This window comes from Nicotiana tabacum, chromosome 7 (genome assembly GCF_000715075.1).
Source record: "Nicotiana tabacum cultivar K326 chromosome 7, ASM71507v2, whole genome shotgun sequence".
Lineage (NCBI taxonomy): Eukaryota > Viridiplantae > Streptophyta > Magnoliopsida > Solanales > Solanaceae > Nicotiana > Nicotiana tabacum.
In genome coordinates this window covers 9,584,634-9,611,863 of record NC_134086.1, presented here as the reverse complement: position 1 = coordinate 9,611,863, position 27,230 = coordinate 9,584,634, and the positions used below count along the sequence as shown (strand labels likewise).

At 37.5% G+C, this 27,230-nt stretch overlaps 2 protein-coding genes across 3 annotated transcripts; one reads left to right on the top strand and one right to left on the bottom strand.

The window, feature by feature from the left end:
* Nucleotides 1-13,373: 13,373 nt before the first annotated feature.
* LOC142161977 (uncharacterized) lies at nt 13,374-14,288 on the bottom strand. The gene has a single exon (XM_075218270.1). It carries the CDS (start codon nt 14,286-14,288, stop codon nt 13,374-13,376), a length of 915 nt encoding a protein of 304 aa, XP_075074371.1.
* A 4,475-nt stretch (nt 14,289-18,763) lies between these two features.
* LOC107831168 (uncharacterized) lies at nt 18,764-23,605 on the top strand. Of its 2 annotated transcripts, XR_001658295.2 has the most exons (6): nt 18,817-18,955; nt 21,097-21,175; nt 21,258-21,384; nt 21,461-21,738; nt 22,816-22,932; nt 23,003-23,605. XR_001658295.2 is itself a non-coding variant. In XM_016658903.2 (4 exons), exons 2-4 carry the CDS (start codon nt 20,961-20,963, stop codon nt 21,509-21,511), a joined length of 393 nt encoding a protein of 130 aa, XP_016514389.1. In that variant the 5' UTR covers nt 18,764-18,955; nt 19,842-20,960; the 3' UTR covers nt 21,512-21,738. The 2 variants fall into 2 exon arrangements, 1 of the variants encoding a protein (XP_016514389.1); XM_016658903.2 differs by lacking the exons at nt 22,816-22,932; nt 23,003-23,605 and having other exon boundaries at nt 18,764-18,955; nt 19,842-21,175.
* The last annotated feature ends 3,625 nt before the right edge of the window (nt 23,606-27,230 follow it).

Genomic DNA, 27,230 nt, shown 5'->3' with positions numbered 1-27,230 from the left:
AAAATAAATACGCTAATCGCTTTAGGCGCGCATTTTAATAATCTTACCTTCTTAAACTCGGGTGTGCATTTCATGCGACCCAAATCCAAATCCCAAAACATTGAATAAAAATGTGTTCCGGATTGCGGGTGCATTTCATGTGACGCAATCCAAAGACATGTTTTTAAACGATGTTCACATTCTTTTGAAATATAATAATAAAAGCGGTAAAGAGTTAAAACTTGCATATTGAGCGCATAATTGTATAAAATCAGATAAATAAGCCGAATATGACAGTTGAGCGACCGTGCTAGAACCACGGAACTCGGGAATGCCTAACACCTTCTCCCGGGTTAACAGAATTCCTTATCCGGATTTCTGGTTCGCGGACTGTAATATGGAGTCATTCTTTTCCTCGATTCGGGATTAAATTGGTGATTTGGGACACCCTAAATCTCCCAAGTGGCGACTCTGAAATAAACAAACAAATCCCGTTTCGATTGTCCTTTAATTGGAAAAAACTCCTTCACCCCTCGCGGGGCGGAAAAAGGAGGTGTGACAGCTCTGGCGACTCTGCTGGGGAGAAAACCCAGAATCTCTGGTTCAGGGTTCAGAGTTCGAGCTTGGAATAATTGTTTTATTTGGCTTTGTTTGATTTTGTTACATGATCTGTGCTTAATGTGCTAATTGACTGCTTTTACCGCTTTGATATTATGTGAACTGTATATAAATTGTGCCGAAACCCATATCCTCTCTGAGTCTTCTAAAGCATGAAGAAGGGTGCACTTCGTGTGACTTCTTTTCTGTATAGTGTCTAATTCCCAATTTAGAACGGGGTTGGATAAGTTGCAAAGCCGGTGAAGCTTCTGTATTCCCGGTACGCTGCCTCCCCCTCGGCTCGAGCTGTCCGCTCGGGTAAGCCAGGTCTAGAACAAACACACAGGTTCTGAACCTAGAATAACTCAGCCTCATGCCGGATCCCTAATAAGAACGCTTATTTGCATCATGTGCATTTTGACTTAGGGGACTCAACATAGGGGTTGAGTCCGTCTAGGGCTAGCAACCTGAAATAAAGACCATCCTGATGCATCTTATTTGTTTTATGTGCATTTATTTGCTCGGTCTTGCATGTTGACCGGTTTCTGAATCTCAGGAATGTTAAAAAAAAAGGAGAAAAATAGCAAATGGAGAGTTAGATGATTAATTTAGAAAAACCAGTGTCCGAGTACTATCGGAACACTGCCGAAATTTTGAAAAAATATATATTTTTACTTTTAAAATTGTTTGTTTGCCTAAAAAGCAGAAAGTGTGTAGGAATGAGTCTTTTATTTTAATTTGCTTTGTTTTCAAAAAAGGAAAAAAATGAAAAAGAAAAATAGTTTTTTTTTGCTATAAAAGAAAAGGAAAAAATATGTTTGTTTTCAAAAATTAGTTAGTTTATGGCCCGAACTACGCGGGTTTGATTCTCACCGGATGTGAGATACGTAGGCAACCCTCATCGGGTCCAACCTCCCCTTTTGCTTAAATAACCAAAAACAAATAAATGTCAAAATTTTAATTTTGTCATAAATAAGTCGGGTAATGTCCAACCTCCCCTTTTACAAAAAATAGCAAAAAATATATATATGTCAAATTTTTAAGAAGTCGGGTGACGCTGTTTTATCAAGACATAGCTGAATGTTCCCGAAAGGGACGCCGGAGGGCTGACTTTGCATAAACAGCCACCTTTGGGTCATTGTTTTAGGATTTTGGTCCAGTTGACCCACACAGCCTTAAAAATCTTCGTCCCCGAGGCGCCGAACGATCGTGTTTGCAACACCAGGTTTTTATTATAATTTGAAAAAAAAAGAGTCAGCGGTCAGGTTAATACCATTTGGATTTTTTGTCATAATAAGTCGAGCCAGCTTCGGCCGCGTCTTAAACCGTTCTTGCCGAAATAGCCTTAGAGTATCTTTCAGTTGTCGAAAGGCTATTTTCGTAAAAGAACGGACAAGTTTGTAAAGTGTCATAAAATAATCCTCCCCGGCCTCAAAATTCATGTGAAATTTGGAAGGGGCCACATTTGCAAAAATAACCGTTTGGTTGCATTTGTCAAACGGAGAAAAGGAGTTGGCCTTTTGTTTTTGAGTTTATAAAGCTTTTGATTAGAATATGTGGGTTGTTTGATTTTCGAGTTTTTAAGTCATCCTTAAACCTCTGAAACCCAGTTTGTTTTATTATGAAAATTGATAAAAAAAAATGTTTCATTGTTGTCTGAACTATGCAAGGTCTGATTCATGCGGGGTCATGATACGTAGGCAATCTCCATAAGATTCGACCACAACAAAAAAAAAAAAGAGAGAGAAAAAATGAAAAAAAAATCGAAAAAAGAAAGAAAAATGAAAAAAAAGAGAAAAAAAAGATCTTAATAATGAAGACCGACTGAGTCCATTCTAACCTGTTTTGTTTGAATCGCAAGAAAGCTTAGGTGGTTAGTTTGTCGTAAGCCGGAAATACAAGACCCAGAAGCACACTTTGTGGGGATCAGGCCTGATAACAGAAGCACTCGAATCCTATTGGGACTTGTTGACTAAGGTTGATGATATTGAAGTTGGCAATGGTCTGGACAATACGCTGTCGTTCCGTGGTTAGCAAGAGAGAAGCTTTTGGTGGCTTATTTTGTTGTCATTTCTGTTGTCCGGATTATTCTTAGGGCTGTAATCCGGATATTGTCTTGTGTCAAACCTTCTTATCTTTCCATTTTTGTCATAGCGGTTTGTTTAAGTTTTGTCCAGGCTATTTTAGGATTTTATTTTGGTTTGTTTCGTTCGTTTTGTTATTCAAACCATTTCACCGCTAATCTAATGCAAAATCCGGTCTTTTATTATTTCCATTCATTTTTTTGTTTGGTCCTTTTATCATTTTTGTTCAGCGCCGATTCTGGTGATATGACATGCGCATACAGTTTGGGCCTGATCTTTAAGATAATCATAAAACCATTGGGAGGTGATCGGAACATTTAAAAGGAATAAAGACGGTTTGAGATTATTCGGAGCTCGAGTCATGTGGAACTCGGGCAAATAAAACATAAAGAAAATCGTTAAAAGTAAGATTCGCCTTTCAGGATAATGAGAGTGAGAGTATTGCCCAACGGTGCTTTAAAAATGACAAAGAAAAAGGCAAATGTATGCATATGGTTATCAAGTCCGGCACAATCAGAAGATGTGGTGAATATTTAATAGTGTTGTTTGTGCTTGGCGTGTTTTGAAGATTGGAATGACGAACGCATTTTATTCTGCTATCTAAACAATTTCTCCTTCGTTAACCCTTTGAGCCTTATTTGTTTTCTTTTATACCCCTCTTTCGGAATCAGTAGCAAAGAGTAGAAACACAAACATAAAAAAGATAAGATTAAAAAAAAGGAAAGAAAAAAAAATCAACAAAACGACAAAAGAAAAATGAAAAAAAGCGAAGAAAAGAAAAATGATAACAAAAAAATCAGAAGAAAACAGTGGAATTGGGAACTACGTTCGACCTGATTCCTCAAAGAGGATACGTAGATGCCTCACGGCTCGGTCATGGTGTAATAAAAATTTAAAAAATAAATAAATAATCCCCAAGCAAGAAACTAGGGTAAGGGTTGCGCTTGTTGTAAACAAATATGGTTCCGAAGGTTGTAATTTTGAACCTCAAATTGATTTATTTTTGAGCCTTTAATACCCTTTCTTTCTAGCCTATCCAAAAACCCACATTACGGTCCAAAGAAAGACCTTATTATCAGTCTGCAAAAGACGCCAAGTCAGACAAATGAGAGTCTTACCAGTGAACATAACACTCTGTTCCACAGCCGAAGGGACTCTAATCCCCAGCAGAGAGAATCATACCGGCAACACTCCAAATCCTCAGCTGGAAAATGATACAAATGAGAGAGTTTTATCGGTGAAAATCTTCACGGACGCCAAAAGGCGATGAAAGCTGAGAAAACAAAAAACAAAAATGAGAGAGGCTTGATAGTGAAAACCCTTCGGGCACTAAAAGTCGAATAAGATTGAGAATCGGATGGGGAATCGCCAAATGAAGATCTTGAAAGACAATTGACGGTAGAGGATAGGCCACATGCGCATGTCATGACCATTAGAGTCGATATCTGCATTTGATAGGTTTTTATTTATAGTTTCTCTTGTTAAAGAGTCATCTTTTTCCTTTGTCTTTTATTCGATTCCCTTTTTGTTTATCTTTCTCCTTTCATAGAAAATTCCCCAGTAGAGTCTGTTTGGTCAGAACAAGTGAGAAATGACTTCAAAATATGCCATCAGCTTTCCAATTAGGCAAGACCAGATCTGATTAGAAGATCCAAATGGTCTAAGTCAGGAAGGAACAAGCGCGAGGCCAGTGTCAAGAAAGATATCCCCAGCAAAAGGAAATTGACAAAAGGATTGACGAATGTCAAGAGGGATATACTTGCCGAAATCAAAGGTTATAAACCTCAAGGCTAAGGCCCGGGGACAAATCAAGAAGAGCAATGGGAATGATTTGGGAAATTCATACGAGAATAAAAGGTCGGGAAAATGACAGTTTCCAAACTATGCCACAAAAGAAGAGGGATATCCCCAGCAGAAAGGGATCATTCCCAGCAAATAATATCGTCCCCAGCAAGTTTTTTGGAACGCAGAGCACGGAAGGAGAAAGGGAAAAGTCATCCCCAGTAGGAGTATCACAACCAACCACCACAGTCAAATCTTAAAAGGAAATGACATTGATGGCGGAAAGGCATGCCACAAGGGAGATTATCAAACTGGGGCAGAAAATTTTCCTTTCATTTAGAAAATTTTCTGGAAGTCAGATACCCATTCGGGGAAGAATAAAGATAGCACCAGTCTCAAGGGAAGTAGTCTTTGAACTAGTTTTACCCCCAGTATAACAAGTTTTAATAAAGGAAGTTGTTCCCCAGCGGACAGAACAAAAGGATGAAACTTGTGCTTGGAAAAAAAGAAGCAAAAGGCCAGTATCATTCCCATCAGCCTTCAGAAGAGTGAAGCACTAGTTTTAAAGGAATCAAAATCTCCCAGCAGTGTTATCCTCAACAGCGTTATCCCCGGTTGATAACATTTTATCCCCAGCAATGTTGAGAGAGAAAAGTTTTGAAGGAGGTAGTTTTGGAGAAAAGGGCAAGAAAGGAGACTCCCCAATAATATTATTCCCCAACAGGTAAGTAAATAATTCCCCAGCAGTGTTATCCCCAGCAGTCTCGGGGAAAGACAACACGAGCTTTTAAAGAAGAAAGCCATCCCCAGCAAGGCCACAAATCGGCCACCATTTTAAAAACTGATAAAATTTTCTTTGCTTGAGAGTTGAAACAGGAACAAAGCAGCGCAAGAGAAAAAGAAAAGAAAAGAAGGAATTACAAAGGTAAGTTTCTCAAACCTTTGATCTTTACATTTTCCTCCTAGGATAAAAGTCCTAGTCTGATGAAATTTTCTCCTGAGATATCAAATCTTAGTCCGATGAATCTTTCTCCAAAGCTCGAAAGGAGCTTGATTTATTTTTAAAGTATTAGAGTTGAAGTCAGGAGCCCGCCTGGAGAATGGAGGTGTTAAAATTTAAGAAATTGTTAAAGTCAGGAGCCCGCCTATAGAACGGAGGTTGTTAAATTTTAAGTTGAAGAAGTCAGGAGCCCACCTGTAGAATGACAATTTAAATTTCAAGTTTTGAAGTTAGGAGCCCGCTTGGAGAATAGAGATGTTAATATTTAAGAAAGTTGTTGAAATCTCGCAAGCCTAAAGAAAGGAATGACGTTTTATTTTTCAAAGTTGTCGTTGAAGTCAGGTGCCCGCCTGAAGAAAGGAAAGGCGTTTTATTTTTCAAAGTTGCTGATGAAGTCAGGAGCCCGCCTGAAGAGAGGAATGGTATTTTATTTTCAAAGTTGTTGAAATCAGGAGCCCGCCTGAAGAGAGGAAAGACGTTTTATTTTTAAAAGTTATTGAAATCTCGCCAGCCTAAAGAAAGGAATGGCATTTTATTTTCAAAGTTGTTGTTGAGGTCAGGAGCCCGCCTGAAGAGAGGAAAGGCATTTTATTTTTAAAAGTTGTTGAAATCTCGCCAGCCTAAAGAAAGGAATGGCATTTTATTTTCAAAGTTGTTAAGGTCAAGAGCCCGCCTGAAGAAAGGAAAGGCATTTTATTTTTAAAAGTTGTTGAAATATCGCCAGCCTAAAGAAAGGAATGACATTTTATTTTCAAAGTTGTTGTTGAGGTCAGGAGCCCGCCTGAAGAGAGGAAAGACGTTTTATTTTTAAAAGTTGTTGAAATCTCGCCAGCCTAAAGAAAGGAATGACATTTTATTTTCAAAGTTGTTGTTGAAGTCAGGAGCCCGCCTGAAGAAAGGAAAGACGTTTTATTTTTAAAAGTTGTTGAAATCTCGCCAGCCTAAAGAAAGGAATGGCATTTTATTTTCAAAGTTGTTGTTGAAGTCAGGAGCCCGCCTGAAGAAAGGAAAGGCGTTTTATTTTTAAAAGTTGTTGAAATCTCGCCAGCCTAAAGAAAGGAATGACATTTTATTTTCAAAGTTGTTGTTGAAGTCAGGAGCCCGCCTGAAGAGAGGAAAAGCGTTTTATTTTTGAAATCTCGCCAGCCTAAAGAAAGGAATGACATTTTATTTTCAATGTTGTTGTTGAAGTCAGGAGCCCGCCTGAAGAGAGGAAGGGCGTTTTATTTTTTGAAATCTCGCCAGCCTAAAGAAAGGAATGACATTTTATTTTTCAAAGTTGTTGTTGAAGTCAGGAGCCCGCCTGAAGAAAGGAAAGGCGTATTGTTTTTTTCAAAGTTGTTGTTGAAGTTAGGAGCCCGCCTGAAGAAAGGAATGGCGAATTTATTTTCAAAGTTGTTGTTTGAAGTTGGAGCCCACCCATATAATAGAGGAATACATTGCAAGTCAGTAAAGCAAAAGAATCCAATAGGAATCCCCATCGGGAAACAATAAAAATCCCCAGCACCGGAAAGCGGAAGGTTGCAACAAGAGATCCCAGCGCAAAATCAAGCGCATGAGTCAAAAGAGACTTGAAAGAAGCGGCCTGTGAACATTGAATTATGCCCAGCATAACAAATCCTAAATGAATAAAGCCATATCTCCAGCGGACCAAACCAGACTGTGAGAATTAGTATTCAGAGTAGCAAAAAGTCGGTGTCACCCCTGTCAGTTCTCGGAAGAAAGAAGCACCAGAATCGACACGAGCCAACAAGAAAGCAAGGCATCAAGAACAAATGGAAGATAGATGGGATCTCGTAATCCGTAGTCTAGCCTAACTTCTTGATTTTTCTTTTAAGCATGGTGTAATAAGGAGGTCAGCAAACAAGTAAAAGTAGCATACAATAGCAGTAACATTGCAGTCCCATGGTAGTCCCAGCTACCAAAACTTCCCGAACTACATTGACCTGATTCCTGTTTAGCCCAGGATATGTAGGAAACCTCTGAAGCAAAGGTTCGGTCAAATCTTTTTCAAAAAAATGCTTCATACAGAGTACTCGGATGGGCAAAAATCGCTCACTTTATCTTTGCACGTAAACCCTTCGTGTCTTCGGGCAAAGAGGGGCAGCTGTAAGCACGTGATTTTTGCCTTATATGAGAATTACTCCCAAAAAATCCCAAATAAAATAATTTTCCTTTGTGTGCAATTTTAGAATTTTTGTGGCATTTTTGATAATTATTTGTATTTCTGTCTGTGCGTGTTTATTTGTTAAAACTAATAAAAAATACAAAATATGTCACATTTGCATTTAGGATTTAATTCTACAATTAGGAGTAATTAAGTTTGTTTTACAAGAATGAAAATTACAAAAATATGCATCGTTTGCATTTTTAGCATTCAATGTCAAATTGTGCAATTTTGTTTTAATGAGTGTTTAATTATATATGATAAATGTTGCTAGGAATTAGTTAGTATTTTTGACAAGTTAATTTAGTTTATAACTTAATTTAGAATTTTAGTTTTATTAATTAGAAAGTAAAAGAAAATAGAGCAAAAAATATATAAAAAAATCGGAATTGGGCATTTTCTTCAATTTTAAATCACAGGCCCAAAGATACTCAACCTTCCCCTACGACCCTGGTCCATTTCAAACCGGGTCAACCCAGTCCATAACCCCAAAGACCCACCCCCATCTTCCCATTTTTTATTTTTCACTCCAAAAAACCCTAACACCTAAAACTACCCGCCCTCTCCCTCTTCTTCTTCTCCAAAATCCCAAACACCCCAAGCAACCATGGCAGCCCTTCCCCCTCACACCCCTGCCCCCCACGTCGTCCATGCACGACCAAACAACCCAGCCACCCCCATCTTCATCTTCTTCGTCTTCACCAGTCCAAACGACTTCCAGCCTTGTCGACCAAACGACCCCTCACCGCGAACCAGCACCATGAACGACCTCGAACCCCAGTCCGCCATGGTCACTGCCTCTTCTTCTTCGACGAGCTCCAATAGCCATCGCGCAAGCTGCCCATCATCATGTCATCATCTTCGTCGAACCAACAACTTTCATCGTCGCCATCTTCTTCGAGCTCGAGCTGAGCTCTCATGGCTGCGTCTTCTTCTTCTTGTTCATCGCACAGCTCAGTCCATTGAGCTTCATAGACATCCCTTCCCTCATCTTCCTCATCGTCCTAAACAGCCCCCAGCTGAACCCACCGCCATCTCCGTCTTCTTCAGCTCGTGCTGCTGCTGCATCTTCTTCAGCTTCGTGCTGCTGCTGCTTCTTCTCCTCCGTTGTTTGCTGCTGTCCGCTAATTCTTTCTTCAAGTTCTTCGTTTGTCCGTTCGTGATCATCTTCGGCGTCAAATGGTTTTGGTGCAATATTTGTTTCCGGGCAGGTTTGTTTTCGTTCGAGTTCATCATCGTTCCGATCCGGTTAGTTAGTTTATGTTTAGTTCCCGTCTGTAATTTGTTTGATATTTTTCGGATCAGAAATCATTAAATGTTTGATTCTTGTTCTTGATTTATATTCAGTTGTTTTATTTTTCTTGTTTATTTTTGTAAGAATTGTTAGTTAATTATAATATTGTTAGATTTAAATTGAAGTTCAATTAATTATTTTTCAGTTTATTTTATTAATTTAAGAGGATTTAATTTTAATATAGAAGAGTGTTGGTTTAATCATTTGGATCCATCATGTTTGTTGTTTAATTCATGTTCATTTTGTTTGAAGTTCGTTTTTAATTCAGTGATTTAATGTGAGTTTATGTTTTGGTTTTTAATTTTTTTTATTTAGTTTGAATCATGTATCTTTGTTGTATTTTGTTGGATTTAATTTTAAAAAAAAGATCAATTGATTATTTGAAGTTTAGTGATTTGAATATGTTTATTTGTTTTGTTTAAAGCTTAATTCGAGTTTAATTCGAATTTGAATAAAACTTGCTTGTTATTGTTGTTGAATCTTTTCATTTATGTCCATACTTTGTTTGATTATTCTTGAATCCAAAATTAGTATAAGTTTGATCTTCTTGTTTTTTGATTATCATTTTTGATTATTTCTTCAGTTTGTTTCATGATCTTGTTTAGTTTTAATATAGAAATTGTTGGTTGTAATGTTGTTAGATTTAATTTTAAGTTCAAATGATTATTGAATTTAGAAATCAGAATATACTTGTTTGTTGTTGTTGTTGTTGAATCTGAAAGTAGGTTTGTTTGTTGTTAAAAAATATTGTTCAATCAAAATAATTTTAGTTGTTTCTTTGTTGTTCATCATTTAGTTTGAATTTGTTGTTGAAAATTGTTTAGAAATTGGTTGTATTTGCTGTATTTTGGTTGGAATTGATTAGGTGAATTGGTTATAGCTGATGGGGGTAGATTGGTCAATTGCAATATTTTCAGGGGTAAAACGGTAATTTCAGTAAGGTCAAAGGGGTATTTTGGAATTAAAATTCTGAACAATTGTTTATTTTGAGTGCTCTATCCATTAAGATTATATAATTTGTTAATAATATTAAAATAATGTAGGCATGAGGGACAAGACATAATGGCGGGGAATAATGTACTTGTTTAATCAAAAGTGGGGAACAAGACATAGTGGGATTGCGGGGCTCAAAAAAAGTTGTTTAGATAAAATAATAATTGTATTTTTAAACTAGTAGTGAGTTTGGTAGGAGAAAGTGGTTGTTTTATTAATTGATTAAAAGGTTTGGGATAAGAATAAATAAGAAGAAAAACTTGATCAGATTTTGGGGAGAGAAGACAGAAAAAGATAGAGAAGAAGGAGGAGAGAGAGAAAAAAAGGGAGCTGAATTTTAAGAGAGAGAAAATTCCGAAAATACTAAGACTCCAAAAATAAAAAGAAAAAACATTCTGGAAATTCAAGAGAAGAATAATATACACCTGATATACAATTTAAATATTCTGATATACGGATTCAGAAATTAAGGGTTGAACATTAATTAGTCTTTCAAATCTGAAAAGATTCCCTTGGCTTCTGTCCGTTGATTGTTGTTGGTGTTTCTGGATTTTTATCTTGAGTTTTAAAATCCATCATTGGTTTCTCATTGCTGGTTGCTGGGTGTCGCTGTTGTTGTATGCTACTGAATTTCTGCTGATCTCACTTTTCTTTTTCTTCAAATTTTAGGTACACAACTGACACGTTGGTTACTGTTAACTGAAACATGAAGCATGAATACGAAAATGCAGAGTTGAAGTTCCAAATTTATTTTAATTATATTCTGAATTTTATTTGTAAATATGAATTATTTAGCTTACTCTAATCAGAATCATGTAGTTGTTTAATATATATAGTGGAATATCTGACGATAGCTTAACGGACGAACTATCTATATATTGACTAATAAATAAATAAATGGTGTAGTAACTCCGTCTAGTTAATTTATTATTGTTGGATGATTACCATATTTTAAAAAGCACGTTAGTTCATCAAACGAATAAATCATTCCTGAACTTATACGAATATTGTTTAGTTAAATACTATTGGTTAATTTCAGTATGTAGATGGTCTAGAATTAAAATTAGATTGCTAAGTTTTTTTTTAATTTGATAAACTGTAAACATGCCTAGTATAATGTAACTAGGTAGTAACATGTGAATAAGATGACCCAGGTCTAGTTTTATGCCATACACGTTGGGCCTGGGCCCGCATTGGCAACGGACCGTCCTGTTTGCATCATTTTCAGATTTTATGAATCATATTCGAAACCCAACTATAATAACTCAAGCATGTAAATTAAGACATTTTCTCTTTCATTTTGTAGAGACAAATTTAATAGAAAAAAATGTAGTTTAGGATTGTCCTTTAAAAATAAATGAGATGAGTCTCGCCCAATAAAACGCACCAATTGCGGGGCCCTCATAAAATGTATGTGTTAATTACTTAGAACTCGGGATCGGCCGCTTAGCGAACTCCACGGCCTTACCCAAAAAAATAATAAATACGCTAATCGCTTTAGGCGCGCATTTTAATAATCTTGCCTTCTTAAACTCAGGTGTGCATTTCATGCGACCCAAATTCAAATCCCAAAACATTGAATAAAAATATGTTCCGGATTGCGGGTGCATTTCATGTGATGCAATCCAAAGACATGTTTTTAAACGATGTTCACATTCTTTTGAAATATAATAATAAAAGCGGTAAAGAGTTAAAACTTGCACATGAGCGCATAATTGTATAAAATCAGATAAATAAGCCGAATATGACAGTTGAGCGACCGTGCTAGAACCATGGAACTCGGGAATGCCTAACACCTTCTCCCGGGTTAACAGAATTCCTTATCCGGATTTCTGGTTCGCGGACTGTAATATGGAGTCATTCTTTTCCTCGATTCGGGATTAAATTGGTGACTTGGGACACCCTAAATCTCCCAAGTGGCGACTCTGAAATAAACAAACAAATCTCGTTTCGATTGTCCTTTAATTGAAAAAAACTCCTTCACCCCTCGCGGGGCGGAAAAAGTAGGTGTGACAGTGACTAGTAGTTGTTCATCTGGAAAAGTTTCCAAAATCTTTTCTACCTCAACCTTCTTTTTAGTTCCTTCCAGCATGGATAAATGGTCAGCTACTTGGTTCTCTGTTCCCTTTCGGTCACGGATCTCCAAATCAAATTCTTGCAGCAGTAGCACCCATCGAATCAGGCACGGTTTTGACTCCTTCTTTTCAATTAAGTACCTGAAAGCAGCATGGTCAATATAAACAATTACCTTTGAGCCTATTAGGTAAGAACTGAACTTTTCAAATGCGAATACCACTGCTAGCATCTTCTTTTCGGTCACAATGTAATTTAGCTGGGCTCCACTCAACGTTCTACTTGCGTAGTATATTAGATGCATGATTTTATCTTTTCGCTGCCCAAGCATTGCTCCCACAGCATAGTCACTAGTAGCACACATCAGCTCAAACGGTTGCTCCCAGTTGGGGGCAACTATGATAGATGTTGTTACCAGTCTTTTCTTTAATTCCTCAAAAGCTACCCTGCAGAAAATACAAAAGGGCGATCTTTTTTAAGCAATTTATACAAGGGGTTAGCAATTTTGGAAAAAACTTTTATAAACCTCCTATAGAAACCGGCGTGCCCAAGAAAACTTCTGATTGCTTTGACGGAGGTGGGTGGTGGAAGCTTTTCTATCACATCAACTTTTGCACGATCCACCTCAATACCTTTACTTAACACTAGGTGCCCCAAAACTATACCTTCATGTACCATGAAATGACACTTTTCCCAGTTGAGTACCAGATTAGTCTCGATACACCTTTTCAACACTCGCATCAAGTTCACAAGGCAATCATCGAATGAATTCCCCACCACTGGGAAGTCATCCATGAAAACTTCCATTATCTCCTCTACCATATCTGTGAAGATGGGCATCATGCATCTTTGGAATGTGGCAGGTGCATTGCATAAGCCAAACGACATTCGCCGAAAAGCATAAATTCCATAAGAGCAGGTGAACGTCATTTTCTCTCTATCCTCCGAGGCAACAAAAAATTGATTATACCCCGAGTATCCATCCAGGAAGCAAAAGTGAGACCTCCTTGCCAATCTATCTAGTATCTGATCGATGAATGGTAGTGGGAAATGATCTTTCCTGGTAGCCAAGTTCAACTTCCTGTAATCCATACAGATTCGCCAACCTGTGACTGTTCGTGTAGAGATCAACTCGTTCTTCTCATTTTTTACTACTATTATACCTCCCTTTTTAGGTACACACTACACTGGGCTAACCCAGTTGCTGTCAAAGATAGGGAATATGATTCCCGCATCTAACCATTTAATCACTTCCTTTTTCACTACTTCTTCATGTTGGGGTTCATACTTCTTTGATGTTCTCTAGAAGGTTTGTGCCCATCTTCTAGCCGAATCTTATGCATATAGAAGGCAGGGCTGATCCCCTTAATGTCCACAATGGTCTACCCAATTGCAGTCTTGCACTCAGTTAGTACCTGCAAAAGCTATTCTGCCTACACATCTAACAAACTGGATGAGATAATAATAGGTAAGAGTTGAGTTAGGTCCTAAGAATGCATACTTGAAATGAGAGGGCAGTGGCTTCCGTTCCAACTTTGGTGGCTCTTCTATTGCCGACTTAGTTGGAGGAGTTTTTCTTTCCTTCAAGTGCAAAGACTCAAATTCAAGCTCCCTTTTCCAAAAACCTTGGCCTCTAAGAGCCAATACCCACTCTGCCAAGTATTCACCATTAGCCTCGTCTAAGTTCATGAGACAAACTGCTAAGGGGTCTTTAACGTTCAATGCTTTATCGCCCTCCTCCAACAGTACATCCACAACATCTATTAAAGAGAAATTGGCAAATTCACCGGGTCTGCGCATAGATTTCTGCGCTTTGAATGTTATCTCTTCATCATTTAACCTCATCTTGAGATTTCCAGTTTCATAATTAATTAAAGCTCTCCCAGTGGCCAAGAATGGTATTCCCAAAATTATGAAAATTTCCTCGTCAACCCGACAGTCAAAGATGACAAAATCTGTTGGGAACACAAACTTCCCAACCTGCACCAATACATCATCTAAAATCCCAGAGGGCCTCTTCACTATTCGGTCAGCCAGCTGTAATAGCATAGACGTGGGTCTAGCCCTTCCAATGCCTAGAATTTTGTAGATAGATAGGGGCATAAGATTTATGCTAGCTCCCAGATCACACAATTCCTTAGCAAAAGCAAAGTTTCCTATTGTGCAAGGGATTGTGAAGCTCCTTGGATCAGACAGCTTCTCGGCTATATGTCTCGTCACAACAGCTCTACAGGTTTGAGTTAGTGTAACCGTGGCCAAGTCTTGAAAGTTGAACTTGCGGGACATCAAGTCCTTCATCATCTTTGCATACCCAGGCATTTCCTTTAAAGTATCAATCAATGGAATGTTTACCTAAATTTGCTTCAACATCTCCAAAAATTTCTTGTACTGCTCATCTTTTTGATACTTGGCCAATATCTGTGGGAATGGTGCTGGAGGTTGCTTCTTCCTTGTGATTTGGTTCTTCTCTTGTTCAGGCACTGCTTTTACTGTCGGTTCTAGTGCAGCTTCAGTCTCTTTCACAACCTCTTCTTCTTTATTTGTGTTATCTTGTGCATTCTGTATTGTCACATCAGTTAAACCTACTGAATCATCTATTTCAATGGGTATGGGCACCAGTGCCTCAGTCGGCCTACTTTCGTGAGCAATTTTTTGCTCCAGATCTAAGTCCTTACCATTTTGGAGACTCACTGCCATCAACTACTTTGGGCCCTGCTCTTTTGGATTGATTTGGATGTCTGTAGGTAACGTCCTATGAGGACGATATTTAGGGCCATTGAAATTTGTGCTAACTGGATCTCGATATTCTTAATCGCTGACTCATGTGAGTCTACTCTATCAGCTAGTTTTCCGGTGGACCCAATCACTTATTGAATCATACCCTCGAGTTTAGCAAACCCATCTTCATGTCTCACAATCCGTTGTTGTGGAGTTTGTTGATACACCTGCTGCTGATTTTGCTAGTCGTATCCTTGTTGTCTTTAGTAAGGCACCATTTGCCCCTGTGGTCGCATAGGCCTATGGTTATTGTTGTTATTGTACTGATGCTGAACTGGTTTGTATTGTTGATTCTGCTGACCCCAATTCTAACTACCTGGTCTTGGTCCCCCGCAGTTAGCCACATAATTCATGTTCTCTTGATATTGTTGATTTTCACCTTCAGCATTCCATGAGCAAACATATGGCTGATTAATGCATGATGTACATAGACCCCCCATTGGTTGCATCAACTATGTGTACCTGCTGCTTCTAGCCTGATTCTTCAACCTTTTTGGGGAGGATGCTTATTTGTGTCATCAGAGTGGCCATATTTTCAGCTATGGAGTTAGTCGGGTCTAGAGCCACTAGAGCCACTGAGTGAACCACATGAGTGATTGGAGCGTTCCTTGTTGTCCATCCTGAGTTTTGTGCCATCTTGTCAAGTAGGATCTTGCTCTCTCTGAATGTTTTGCTCAAAAATACTCCACCTGCTGAAGCATCAACGTTGGATTTCAAACTATCTGCCAAACGCATGTAAAATCTCTACCCCAACATCTGCTCCGGAATACCATGATGTGGACACGTAACCAGCAGACCCTTGAATCTCTCCCACGTTTCATGTAGTGTCTTAGTTGGTTTTTGTTTGAAGATCAATATCTCATCAATTTGCTAAGTCGTCTTATTGGGTGGATGAAATTTGCTCAAATATTGCTTGACTAATTCCTCCCAAGTAGTGATGGAGTTTATGGGGAGTGAATTAAGCCAAGTTTGAGTTGTTCCTATCACCGAGAATGGAAACAACAACAAACGTATTGCTTCCCGTGTCACGTTGTGTTGCCTCAACGTGGCACAAATTGAAAAAAGAATTCTTCAGATGCTGCTGAGGATCTTCAACGTATGACCCTGAGAATAGTCCGTTGTTCTGCAACAGATGTATCATGTTATTTGTGATCTGGAATGAATCTGCTTGTATCTGAGGGACTACAATAGCAGTTGCTAAGTTGTCAGCTGTGGGTTGTACCCAATCATATAGTGCCGCTTCTGGCACAAGAGGTGCCACACCCTAATCATTTGGGTCATTTGTGTTGTTTCTGTTGTTTGGGTCATTCACGTTGTCTCTGTTGTTTAGATTATCGTCTTCCATGTCTGGTTCAATTCTTTCAGTTGAGTTCTGTTATTGTTTGCCTTTCTAGTTTGCACGGTTCAATACCTTGAACACCTTCTCAGGATCTAATAATGCTTCAAACAATTCACCAGTTCTTGAGGAGTTTCTAGGCATGCACCTGTAACAACCATGACTACAAACTTTAGAATTTCAATGGTTAGTTTAAATTGAAGAAAATTGACTACACTAAGAATTCTTGCACTTCTTTTTAACTGCAATCAATAACACCATAAACTCCACGACAACAACGCTAAAATTTGATCACGCCCAACTATGCCTTATAAAAAGGACAAAGCGGTCGCTGCAAATATATTCCGGTTAACAAGTCCAGAGTCAAATCCCACAGGGAATTATCCTATCGATCACAACTATTGGATTTACAGAAATTCATGTATTCAATCTTCAAAGATATTTGAGTATTGGGTGTTTATTAACTAAATATTACGTAATAAAAATGCAGTAATTAAGAACTAGCTATAAACTGTTGTAAGCAAGAATGAGAAAGGTCTAAGGTTCTGATTTCCCCTTTTGTCGGAATCCTTTCCGCTATGTTTGCTATAAATTTGCCTAAATCTTCTCTATCGATCATGAGCACTCTGACTGTCGTAACTCTATCCTGAGTAAGTATAACAATATACTAGACATATTCTTCCGAATTACGCTAGCTGGCCTTGATACCTTCTTTTTGGGCGAGCTGGGCTTCTTATAGATTAAGGGGATTTGCCCCCGAACGTACAAATTTACCCCTGAAAATAATGTTCCTCGAAGTGACGATCACTACCGCGCTTGGACCGCACATTTGCATTCTTTTCTGTCTGACGAGCGCGGCCTGAGTGCGGCCGCGCTTGGCCCGCGCTCATGGAGTTCAGCTGTCTTCCATTTTTTTCTTCTTATTTCACATGCACTCACCTCCGATTGGCCTTCCTTGCTCCAAAATAACTCCAAACACTGTTTAATGTCCTCATCATCAGGACTTGCACCTGCAAAGCAGAAAATTCATAATTATAGCCATTTGTTATCATTTAACCTTCATATAGCAATAAAGTGTAGCTAAGTTAGGGCGTAAATGGTCGCTAAACTACATGAATATAGCCTATTATTAGTAGTACAGTCCCTTAGGAATATGGTATCCATTGATAACACAATCTTTTACATATAGATGTTGTACTGACAAAGGTACAAGTAGGTGGATGTAATTGTAATACTTCTTTAACAATTGCTTGAAAATACACCAAATTCTTGATATCACCCTCCTCTACCCATCTATCTCTACTAACAACGGTGTCCATCTCTTCTTGTGCTTTCTTGATGACATTCTTATTTTATCATTAACGCCATTACCCACTTTATATGAAGTGCAAGTGTGTCTGTTGCATCCAAGACCAAAGTCTATATATGGAAAAAGAACAATTAAAAAGATGACTTACAAAGAAGAAATTAAAGAGATGAAGATTCACGATTGTTCAAATCCTAGTATGCATGAGTTGGGGTTAAGAAAAAAATGAAAATAATCTAGTCAAATCGAACAAATATGTAGATCTTTAATAAAGGTACAAAAGATTCTTTTTTTTTCTTTCAGTGAAATCAGTTGCTACAATGGGTAATAAAAATTCATTACACTACTAGAAATCAAGTGATTTCCGTCCAAGGCTTTCCGATCGAAATCGGTCGGAAATAAGAGTATTTGGTCGCAAAAATCAACAAAAAATTTTTAAACCCGCATATAATGTATAAAAATAATTATTTATTAAAATTTTTCCAATTCCGACCGATTTCGGTCGGAAAATGGTCAAATATTTGGTCAACCAAAATAATTATTTATTAAAACACAAGACAAAAAAACCGAAATAATCATAACTCGATATTTCCGACCGAATTCGGTTGTAAAAATGCTTTTATACAGATTAAAATATAAATTTAATAATATTTATGTGTGTAAATAATAAAGAAGTTTTAAGTAAACAATATTTAATACTTATATCAGAAAAAAATAACATTTTCGACCGAATTTGGTCGGAAATTGGTCAAATATTTGCTCAAACCTGTATATAATGTACAAAAATAAATATTTATTAAAATTTTCCAAATTTTCGACCGATTTCGGTCAGAAAGTGGTCAAATATTTGGTCAACCAAAATAATTATTTATTAAAACACAAGACAAAAAAACCGAAATAATCATAACTCAATATGTCCGACCGAATAATATTAAAATATAAATTTAATAATATTTGTGTGTGTAAATAATAAATATGTTTTAAGTAAACACTATTTTTAAGCTAAAATAACAAAATAAGCTAAAAGCCAAAAGCTAGAAATCCTAACTTATGGCTTAAAAGCTATTTTGGCTTAAAAACTACTTAAAATAAGTCCATCCAAACGGGCTCTAAGTAGAAGTAGATTTGTGGTATCTATCAGTGATAATTAATTAGCTAATAAATTGAAAATTATGGGTCATTAATTTTGGTTTATATAATTACGTGTTAGATTCTAAATAATTATAAATTTGATATTGATTCTTGCTAATTTGTTAGTTAGAATTTTATTAATTATGCATTATGATTTCTGTTATACAATATAATATTTATAAGTGAGAGAATTGTTTTAGAATTTAATCATTAAGTTTTCCAATTATTTTAAAAAATAAGTTTGTTTCGGTAATGGAATGTGAGGCAAAAACCCTAACTTATCAATTTTCCTTTCTCTTTCGTTCTCCGCCTCACTACTTCTGCCACTAATCACAGGCTTCACCATCGTCGTCGGCACTCATCCAAGCGGCCATCGTCATCATCGTCGGAAATCCAAGCGCCCATCGTAGGTACTCAGGCTCCTCTCCATCTCCGGTAAGTTTTCTTTTTCTTCCACCTCTTTAACTATTTTAGAGATGCGTTTTTCGGATCTGTTTTGGGCCGTTTCAGTCTAGAGAAAAACGGAACCCTAGTTAGGCCTTTTACGGAGCCTCTTGTTATTCTGATTTCTCTTTTACGAACTAGCTAGGATTGAGGTCTATACAAAGTTCAATCCTTTCTTTCTATATTTTGTAATGGTGCCTAGTACATTGTCATTTGTACATGCTCATTTGCTCATTATTTTTTGAAATAAAATTTTGATCTGTTGTTTATGTATGTTCCATCTCACTGCTTCCCACATAGGAAATATGCTTGAGAACTTGCACTAGAGTATTAGCTAACTGATTTACCCAACTTGGAAAATATGCTTGACCACTTGCAGTTGAGTGTTATGATGAGGACCTAGATAGTCCATGAAGATCAATTTCAAATAAGGTCTTAATTGATTGATAGAATTAGAGCATTGCAAACAAATGCGCTATTTTTTGGCAATGATTGTATTTCTTTTGATGGTTATTTGGCTATGCTGGGGGTTAATTACTTAGGTTCTTTTTTTAAATATTAATTGATTGTAGATTGATGTACATGTTTGTGCTTTTACTCCTCTTTAAACCGCAGGAGTTTTGCTGAAAATTGTTTTCTTTTTTCAAGTAATAAAATAAGGCCTGTTAGTGCAATTTTGATAGAATTTTCATTGAATGGATATGTAGTTTAGTAGTACTGTGTTCTATCAAATAAACAAATTCATATCTTACTGCCCTTGTGTTAATAGTTTGCTGCTGCAATCATTTGTCAACAATATGGTCATTTTCTTCTGTCAACACTGCTGCTGCAATCACAATTAACTATGGTTAATATAATTTATTCGTTCTTTATGTAGATGGAATCTCGTAATTGGATGTATAATAGGAATTATCCTAATCGTCGGTTTTTGAGGGAGGAATTTATAGAAGGGGTTAAGGAATTTATTACGCATGCAATGTCACTTGAACCGTTTCGGATTGGACGGTTGATTAGGTCTCTTTGTGTGAAGTGCAAGTGTCTGCATTATTTTGGACCGGCGGATGTTAAGAGTCATCTTTATAAAAAAGGGTTTATGGATAATTATTTTGCGTGGACTAGTCATGGAGAGATTGATGGTACTGATGGTGTATTTCATAATGTAGTATTGGTGAAAGTAGTAGGTCGGTGGGGAATAACGTTCAACATCCGAGATACCATGAAATGGTTGCGGATGCTCTAGGGATGCACTTCGATTTTTAAACCCACGAAAGTGTTGAACAAACTCCTAATGAAGAAGCAAAATATTTTTATGAACAGTTAGAGGCTGCTAGTCGTCCACTAAAACACGGGAGTACACTCTCAGTTGTCTGTTGCGGTTAGATTATTAAGTATCAAATCAGATACCAATATTTCTCAAGCAGGAATGGATTCTTTCATTGGCCTTATGAGTGAACTAGTTGACCCAAATTTCAACATACCTGAAGATTTCTATAAGGCTAAAAGATTGGTTTCTAAGTTAGGACTCTCGTCTATGAGAATTGATTGTTGTGAAGATGGTTGCATGTTGTATTATAAGGGTGATGCAGATGGCCGGTAGGGGTCGAGGTAGGTCTAGGAAGGATAAAAGGCCTACTGATCATGATGATGGTGCTACACCCTCGCTTCCTTCCACTCCACACTTTCATCCCTCTGCTGCCGATGGCCGGCAGCAATCTTCTAGGCACAGATCTATTTCACCACATCCATCTACTCATTATACTACCCACCATTCGCCCGTCCAACAGTATTATCACAATTCTCCGCCATAGGGCTATACCCCGCTTCCTCCTAATGATCCTACCAATAGTTACATGGGTGCATCGAGTCACCAGTCACAGTCACAGAGATATGTGATACGCCCGTCATCTGCTCCATTTGCTTCATCTCCAACCGGATCGCACCCATCTAGATTTCAGATGGCCGGATCGCAGCAGGATCGCAACAGGGGTCTAGACATATGCAGGGATGTGGATCGCAGCCATCTTCACGGACCCCGTCTCCCTCTCCGCAGAGTTCGTCTCCTAGTGTTTCTAGACTTCGTCTTCGGGATAGTAGCACTGAGCCAAATGCCCTCTCTTCTGTGCATGCTTCAGATTTTTCAGAGGATGATGATCCGGATGATGTGCGTTATGATCATTACCATAGGATGATCATCAGTCCTGAGGGCAATGGGTAAGATTTATTTATTACTTCTTTATTTTTGTTGAATTATAATAACTACTCTTATTTATTTAATGTAATTGCAATGTTGCAGGTTTATTCCTAATAATCGGGTTACAAAGATAATCACTGATATACTTGGCTCGTTGTATTTAACACCCTATCCGGCTTGGAGTGACTTTCCAGAGAGTCTCGTGCAACAGATGTTCAACCAATTTAAGGTTTTAATACAATTCTTATCAATTTAAGTGTTATATTAACAATATTTTCATCTAACATTACTTACTTTATTTGCAGACTAAGTGTTCATGGGAGGACCAGTATAACCGTGAAATTTGTAAAAATTAGAAGTACAAATACCGTAAGAGACTCTCTGATTCCTTCAGCTCCGCTCGAAGGGTTAAAAAGAAGCCTTCATGGGTTCTACCGCATATATGGGTGGATCAGGAAAAGTATTGGACCACCGACAAATTCAAGAAGCAGAGTGAATAGGGAAAGAAGGCCCGAGCATCTGAGAAGGGTGGCTCCTTGCACTGTTTGGGTTCAAGGAGCATGGGGATACAAGGAGACATCTGGTAATTCCTTAAAATATTTCGGTCTATTTTTATCGAACTATATTTATATATCTCCCAAAAGTTTGGAATATCACGGTAAGTTGGCGTTTCAAAAATACACACATAATACTTCGGTACCTATGTTGGTTGGAGGTAATAGGTACGCTGCAAACTCATTTTATACCATCACATTGTACCATCTGCATTTCCAATTTTCTTTAGTCTGCTTGACTAATTTCAAGAATTCATATCTATCATGTTTTTCTCAATTTTATACTGTCTAGAAAAATGGGTCACTCTTGTTTCCCACATGAAAATTACTAGCTATTTAAAGTTAGATAAATTCTAGGACCTTATAAAATCCATAAGGGTCTGGTTTCTTTAAGTCAAGTTTGGTTTGCTTGATTTGACAGACTTGAAATAAGTTACTAAAAAGGGGCTTTATCACTTATATATATGGATTCTTGAATAAAGTTCCAAACTTTATTCCTCTTCTGTGTTACTGAAGTGGTGGGAATGAAGTTTCTTGGGGCAGTGGCACTATTTGTTTTCATTTTGGTACTGCAAAAATTTGATATTAGTTCTTGTACTACTCGACTGAGTCTTTTAACATTCACTTAAGTAAAATATGACCTTTTGATTCCTCTACTAATGGTCTTCCACAAATCTGAAGTAGTATATATTATTAACTGCAGAATTATGTGACTACCATATTTATACTAAATGAGGTTGCTTTTGTTCAGCTTCCTTGCTTAGAGAAATATATATATTACCATACAAATACAGTACCATAATATACAAATAAAATGTGTGCATTTTAATGGATTGATAGTTGACTGTGGTTAGTTTGTTAGCTGGATGAACGAAATTTATATACAGTTTGAAATCATCAATCCACTCACTGAAAAAAAAATCAATTCATAGGGGATAATCAGTGAAGCTCAAGTGGACTCCATATAATCCCAGCTTCATGTTGTATTTTTTATTCTATATTTCTCTTAAGGATCTAGTTACTTAAAATTCCTATCTCTTAAATTGCACTCTTCTTTTACAACAAAATAGCTACAGTTTTCGTTAACACGTTTATTATATTTGTAGAAAAAAAATTGGGGAGGAAGATTGATTCATGATGAGTTCTTCATGGAGACTCACACCTGGAAGAAGGCACTGACAGATCCAACTAGATGGGTCGAGGACCAGGCAGAGACTACACATGTAAGTTTCATAACTACTATAAATGTTTATAATATTATATAGTTAGTAATTTTCTATCTTCTAAATAAAGGGTTGCTACAAGATCAATTTGGAGGAGTACACTCAGAGCTTGCCACCGAATGAGCAAGACGAGCGACCGCCCATTTCAGACGAAGAAGAGAATAGGATATGGTTGGGTACTGTCGGTGGTCCTAAAAAGGGGATAGCATACGACCTTTCAGATAAATTGTTTCGGCGCTACAAGGCTGGATTGCAAGGTATAGGGACTTCCGCCCAAGGCGAGGCGATTGATAGTTCGACTATAGCGTCTAGGGAAGATAAGATTGCAAAGCTGACAGCAGAGCAGGAAGAGACCAAGGCTAGTGAAAAGAAGAGATTTGATACCCTTCAAGGTCAGCTAGAAAGGAGGGACAAACAATTTGATCTCCTTTAAGGCCAGCTGGCCAATCTTCTTGCTTGTGGTGCTTTCTCCATTCCCCGGTCTCCTCCCCCTTCCCCACCTGCCGGCGATGAAAGTCCGAGGATCGAAGATGGAGATGATGCTACATAAAAAACTCATTGAATGTTGTGTATTGTTAAACAAAGTTGTAAACTTGTCAATATTTTGTTGTTGGTTATTTGAATGATGATTATATTATTATTTTGTTATTGAACACTTTAGTAGTTGTTGTGGTTATTAGTTGTTGGTTAATTGTTGTTGTTGGTTGTTAGTAGTTGTTATTTTGTTGGGTTTTCATGGTTGAATGGCTGTAAGCTGGCATTATAGGATGTATATTGGTTTAAATTGGCAGGTGGTGTAGCTTAAAAACAGCCATTTTCTGCCCAATTTTTACCCAGATTTCCGATTGAATTCGGTCGAAAATTAAATTTTTTTGCCCAGAAATTCATGATTTCCGACCGAATTCGGTCGAAAATTTCAAATAAATTCCCCAGATTATCGAAATTTCCGACCGAATTTAGTCAGAAATTATGAATTTGCATTTATTTTTTAAATAAATTAATAATTTACAAATAATTATTTAATTAAACAATATTATTATTTTTTAAGAGTTTCGACCGAAATCGGCCGGAATTTCGGTCAGAAATTTGAAATTTATTTTTTTTTTAATAATTTCCGATCGATTTCGGTCGAAAATTTTCGACCAATATTTTACGATCGATTTCGGTCGAAAATTTCCGACCAACTGCGATCGGTACACGTTTGCGACCATTATTTTTCCGCCCAATTAAAATCGGTCGAAATTTGGTCGGAAATTGCGGACGGAAATTTCCTGATTTCTTGTAGTGTTACCTACGGTAATAGTGTTTATCAACTGAATCTATAAATTAAAATTTTAATTACTTCGAAATACTAAAAGTTTAGAAGAATCTATACACGACTAAGCCATTTAAAAAATAACAATATATATGTAACTGTCTATAAAAATTAAAGTGATATTATATACGAATATAGTAACCTAAAATATAAGATAAATTGCCTCCTACAACATGTTAGAATACAAGCAGAGATTAATTTACTTACGAATACGATTGCTTTGATGGTAGTGTCATGAGAGTAACCATCACCAAGATATTCGTTGCTCTTCTTGGAAAGCACCACATCAATAAAATCTTGTTAATTTTCACCTCCAACATCCTTTGTTTCTCTCTTCTTAGTGTACTCATCTAACCAACCTTGGATAATATTATCAATGCCTTTGAAAGTTTGTTTCATTTCCTTAATATTCCCTGTAAGATCTAACCACTTGAAAAATGGAATGTGAAAAACATCATAGAGCTCAATCTCCATAGCTTGAACCATAAACTTCTGAAAAGCTGCTTTTAATATTTCTCCATGTCTATTATTATAGCTCTTCCCAACAACCATTTACAAAATGATGTCGAATGTCAATTTATCAATCCAATCACTAAGGTTTATCTTCACCATTGGTGAATCACAATTATACAACTGTTTAATATTTTTCTGAACTATAGAAAATCTAATATGTTTGAATTTTTCGAGCCGACTAATGGAGAGAAGTTCTTGATTGACTAGCTTTCGATTTTTTTCCAGTAAGGGCCATATTTGGCAACAACAAGCATGGCATTGTTATAGCAAAGATATCTTCGTAAAGTAAAGCTGGCCGATCAGCGAAATGGATATCATTGGTAAAGAAGCATTCTTTCATAGCTTCATAACTACTCACTGCAAAAAATGGCGAAACCCTAACCAGAATGTGAAGACGGGACCATATTTTTCAGCTAAGTCTCTGAGTTTTTGAGAAAAATGGCTATCATCATTGCCATTGTTCTTGAAATAAAAGAGATGGCCGATTACTGGTTTAACAACTCAGCCAGTCGTTTCATGAGTTATCACTCCGTTTCTCCTATTTCTACTTCCTTATGTGTTGTTCAACTATATTTCATCATATCGTATTGGTTGTTCTGTGTTCGAAGTGGTCATGGAGTGAAATGTGACACTTAGTCTCTTATTTGGAAATTTAAGTCGAAAAAGTCAACCGGATGTTGACTTATGTGTAGAAGTTCATGGATGTGAATTCTGATGATTTGGATAGCTTTGTTAGGTGATTTTGAACTTAGAAGCGTGTTCGGAATGTAATTTGGAGGTCCGTGGTAGATTTAGGCTTGAATTAGCGAAATTGGAAATTAGGCATTTTCCGATCGGTAGTGAAAATCTTGATATTGAGGTCGGAATCGAATTCCGGAAATTGGAGTAGGTCCATTGTGTCATTTGTGACGTGTGTGCAAATTTCAGGTCATTCGGATGAGGTTTGATTGGTTTTTGGATCGGCTACAGAATTTGGAAGTTTTGAAATCCTTAGGCTTGAATCCGAGGGTGATTTGGTGTTTCGATGTTGTTTTGAGTGTTCCGATGGTTGGTATGAGTTTGAATGATGATATGTGACCAGTTCGTATTTTTGGTTGAGGTCCCAAAGGCCTCGGGTTGATTTCAGGAGGTTGGCGGATCAAGGATTTGATTTGAGAAAGTGCTAAAGAATTCCTTTAGCTGTCATAACCGCACCTGCGGAGTGGGAACCGCAGGTGCGACGTTCGCAGGAGCGAGGAAGCATCCGCAAATGCGGCCATAAGTGAGAAGGCCAGGAGCCGCATGTGCGGAAAAAGGAACGCACTTGCGAGACCGCAGGTGTGAGTAGGGAGTCGCAGATGCGATTAAGGGAAAATAAGTGAAAACCGCAGAAGCGGTTGGCTGGAACGCAGAAGTGTTCTCACAGGTTTGGGAAATGGACCGCAGGTGCGAAAATTGTCGTGCAGAAACTTTATAAACCTCACTTCGCGAATTTCAGTCTTTTATCCACCATTTTTGGCCGAGTTGGAGCTTGGGGATTTCAATTTCAAGGAGGAATTTAAGTGTTTTCAGTGAGGTAAGCTACTTGGACCTTGTATCTTACGTTTGTAGCAATTATTCCATGGTAATAATCATGAAATTAATGGAAACATTAGAGAAGAAATTGGGAGATTAGGGCTTGAAATTGAAGATTTTTTATTGGGGATTTGAGGGGCCATTTGAGGTCCAATTTTGATGTTCTTGATATGTATAGACTCGTGGGAGGATAAGGATTCTAGTGATGTAATTTTTATCGAATTCCAAGATGTGGGCCCGGGGGTCGGGTTTGACCAATTTCGGGAATTTTGAGTTAATTTGATAATTTTCGCATGGGTTGCATTCCTTTAACGTATATTGATGATAATATACTGATTTTGATTAATTCGTAGCATTTGGAGGCCGAATTGAGAGACAATTGCATCGCGGGCTAGAGTTTTGGCTTGACTTGAGGTAAGTTACGCTTCTAAGCTTGGTTCTGAGGGTTGGAAACCCCGAACTATGTATTCTATGATTACTATCGAGGTGACAAAAATGCCAAGTGACAGGTGTGTGGGCATGCATCGTGAGAATTGCAGCCTGCATCACTCCATGGCACCACTTAGTGACTCTTTCTTGCTGATATCTGTGTTATAATTATGTGATTAAGTTAATGAGTTGTAAATCATGCTAATTATCATGTTAAGGCTTCACGCTGATACTGTTGAGACTCGAGAGGTCATTTCTTGCTGTTATATCATTAGCTTTATTGATATTCTATACTCAGTCCTGTTCATGCATATTATATCATGCCTCGATCTCGATTATTGTTATTTGGCACGTCATATCATTGTGTGTGCTAGTATCATGGCATTTTGAGCCCGTGTGTGTGATACTGGAGAGTGATGACTGAGTGAGGCAAAAATCCTAATATTGAGTGACAGTATAAGATCGGGCTGCACGCCGCAACGAGATA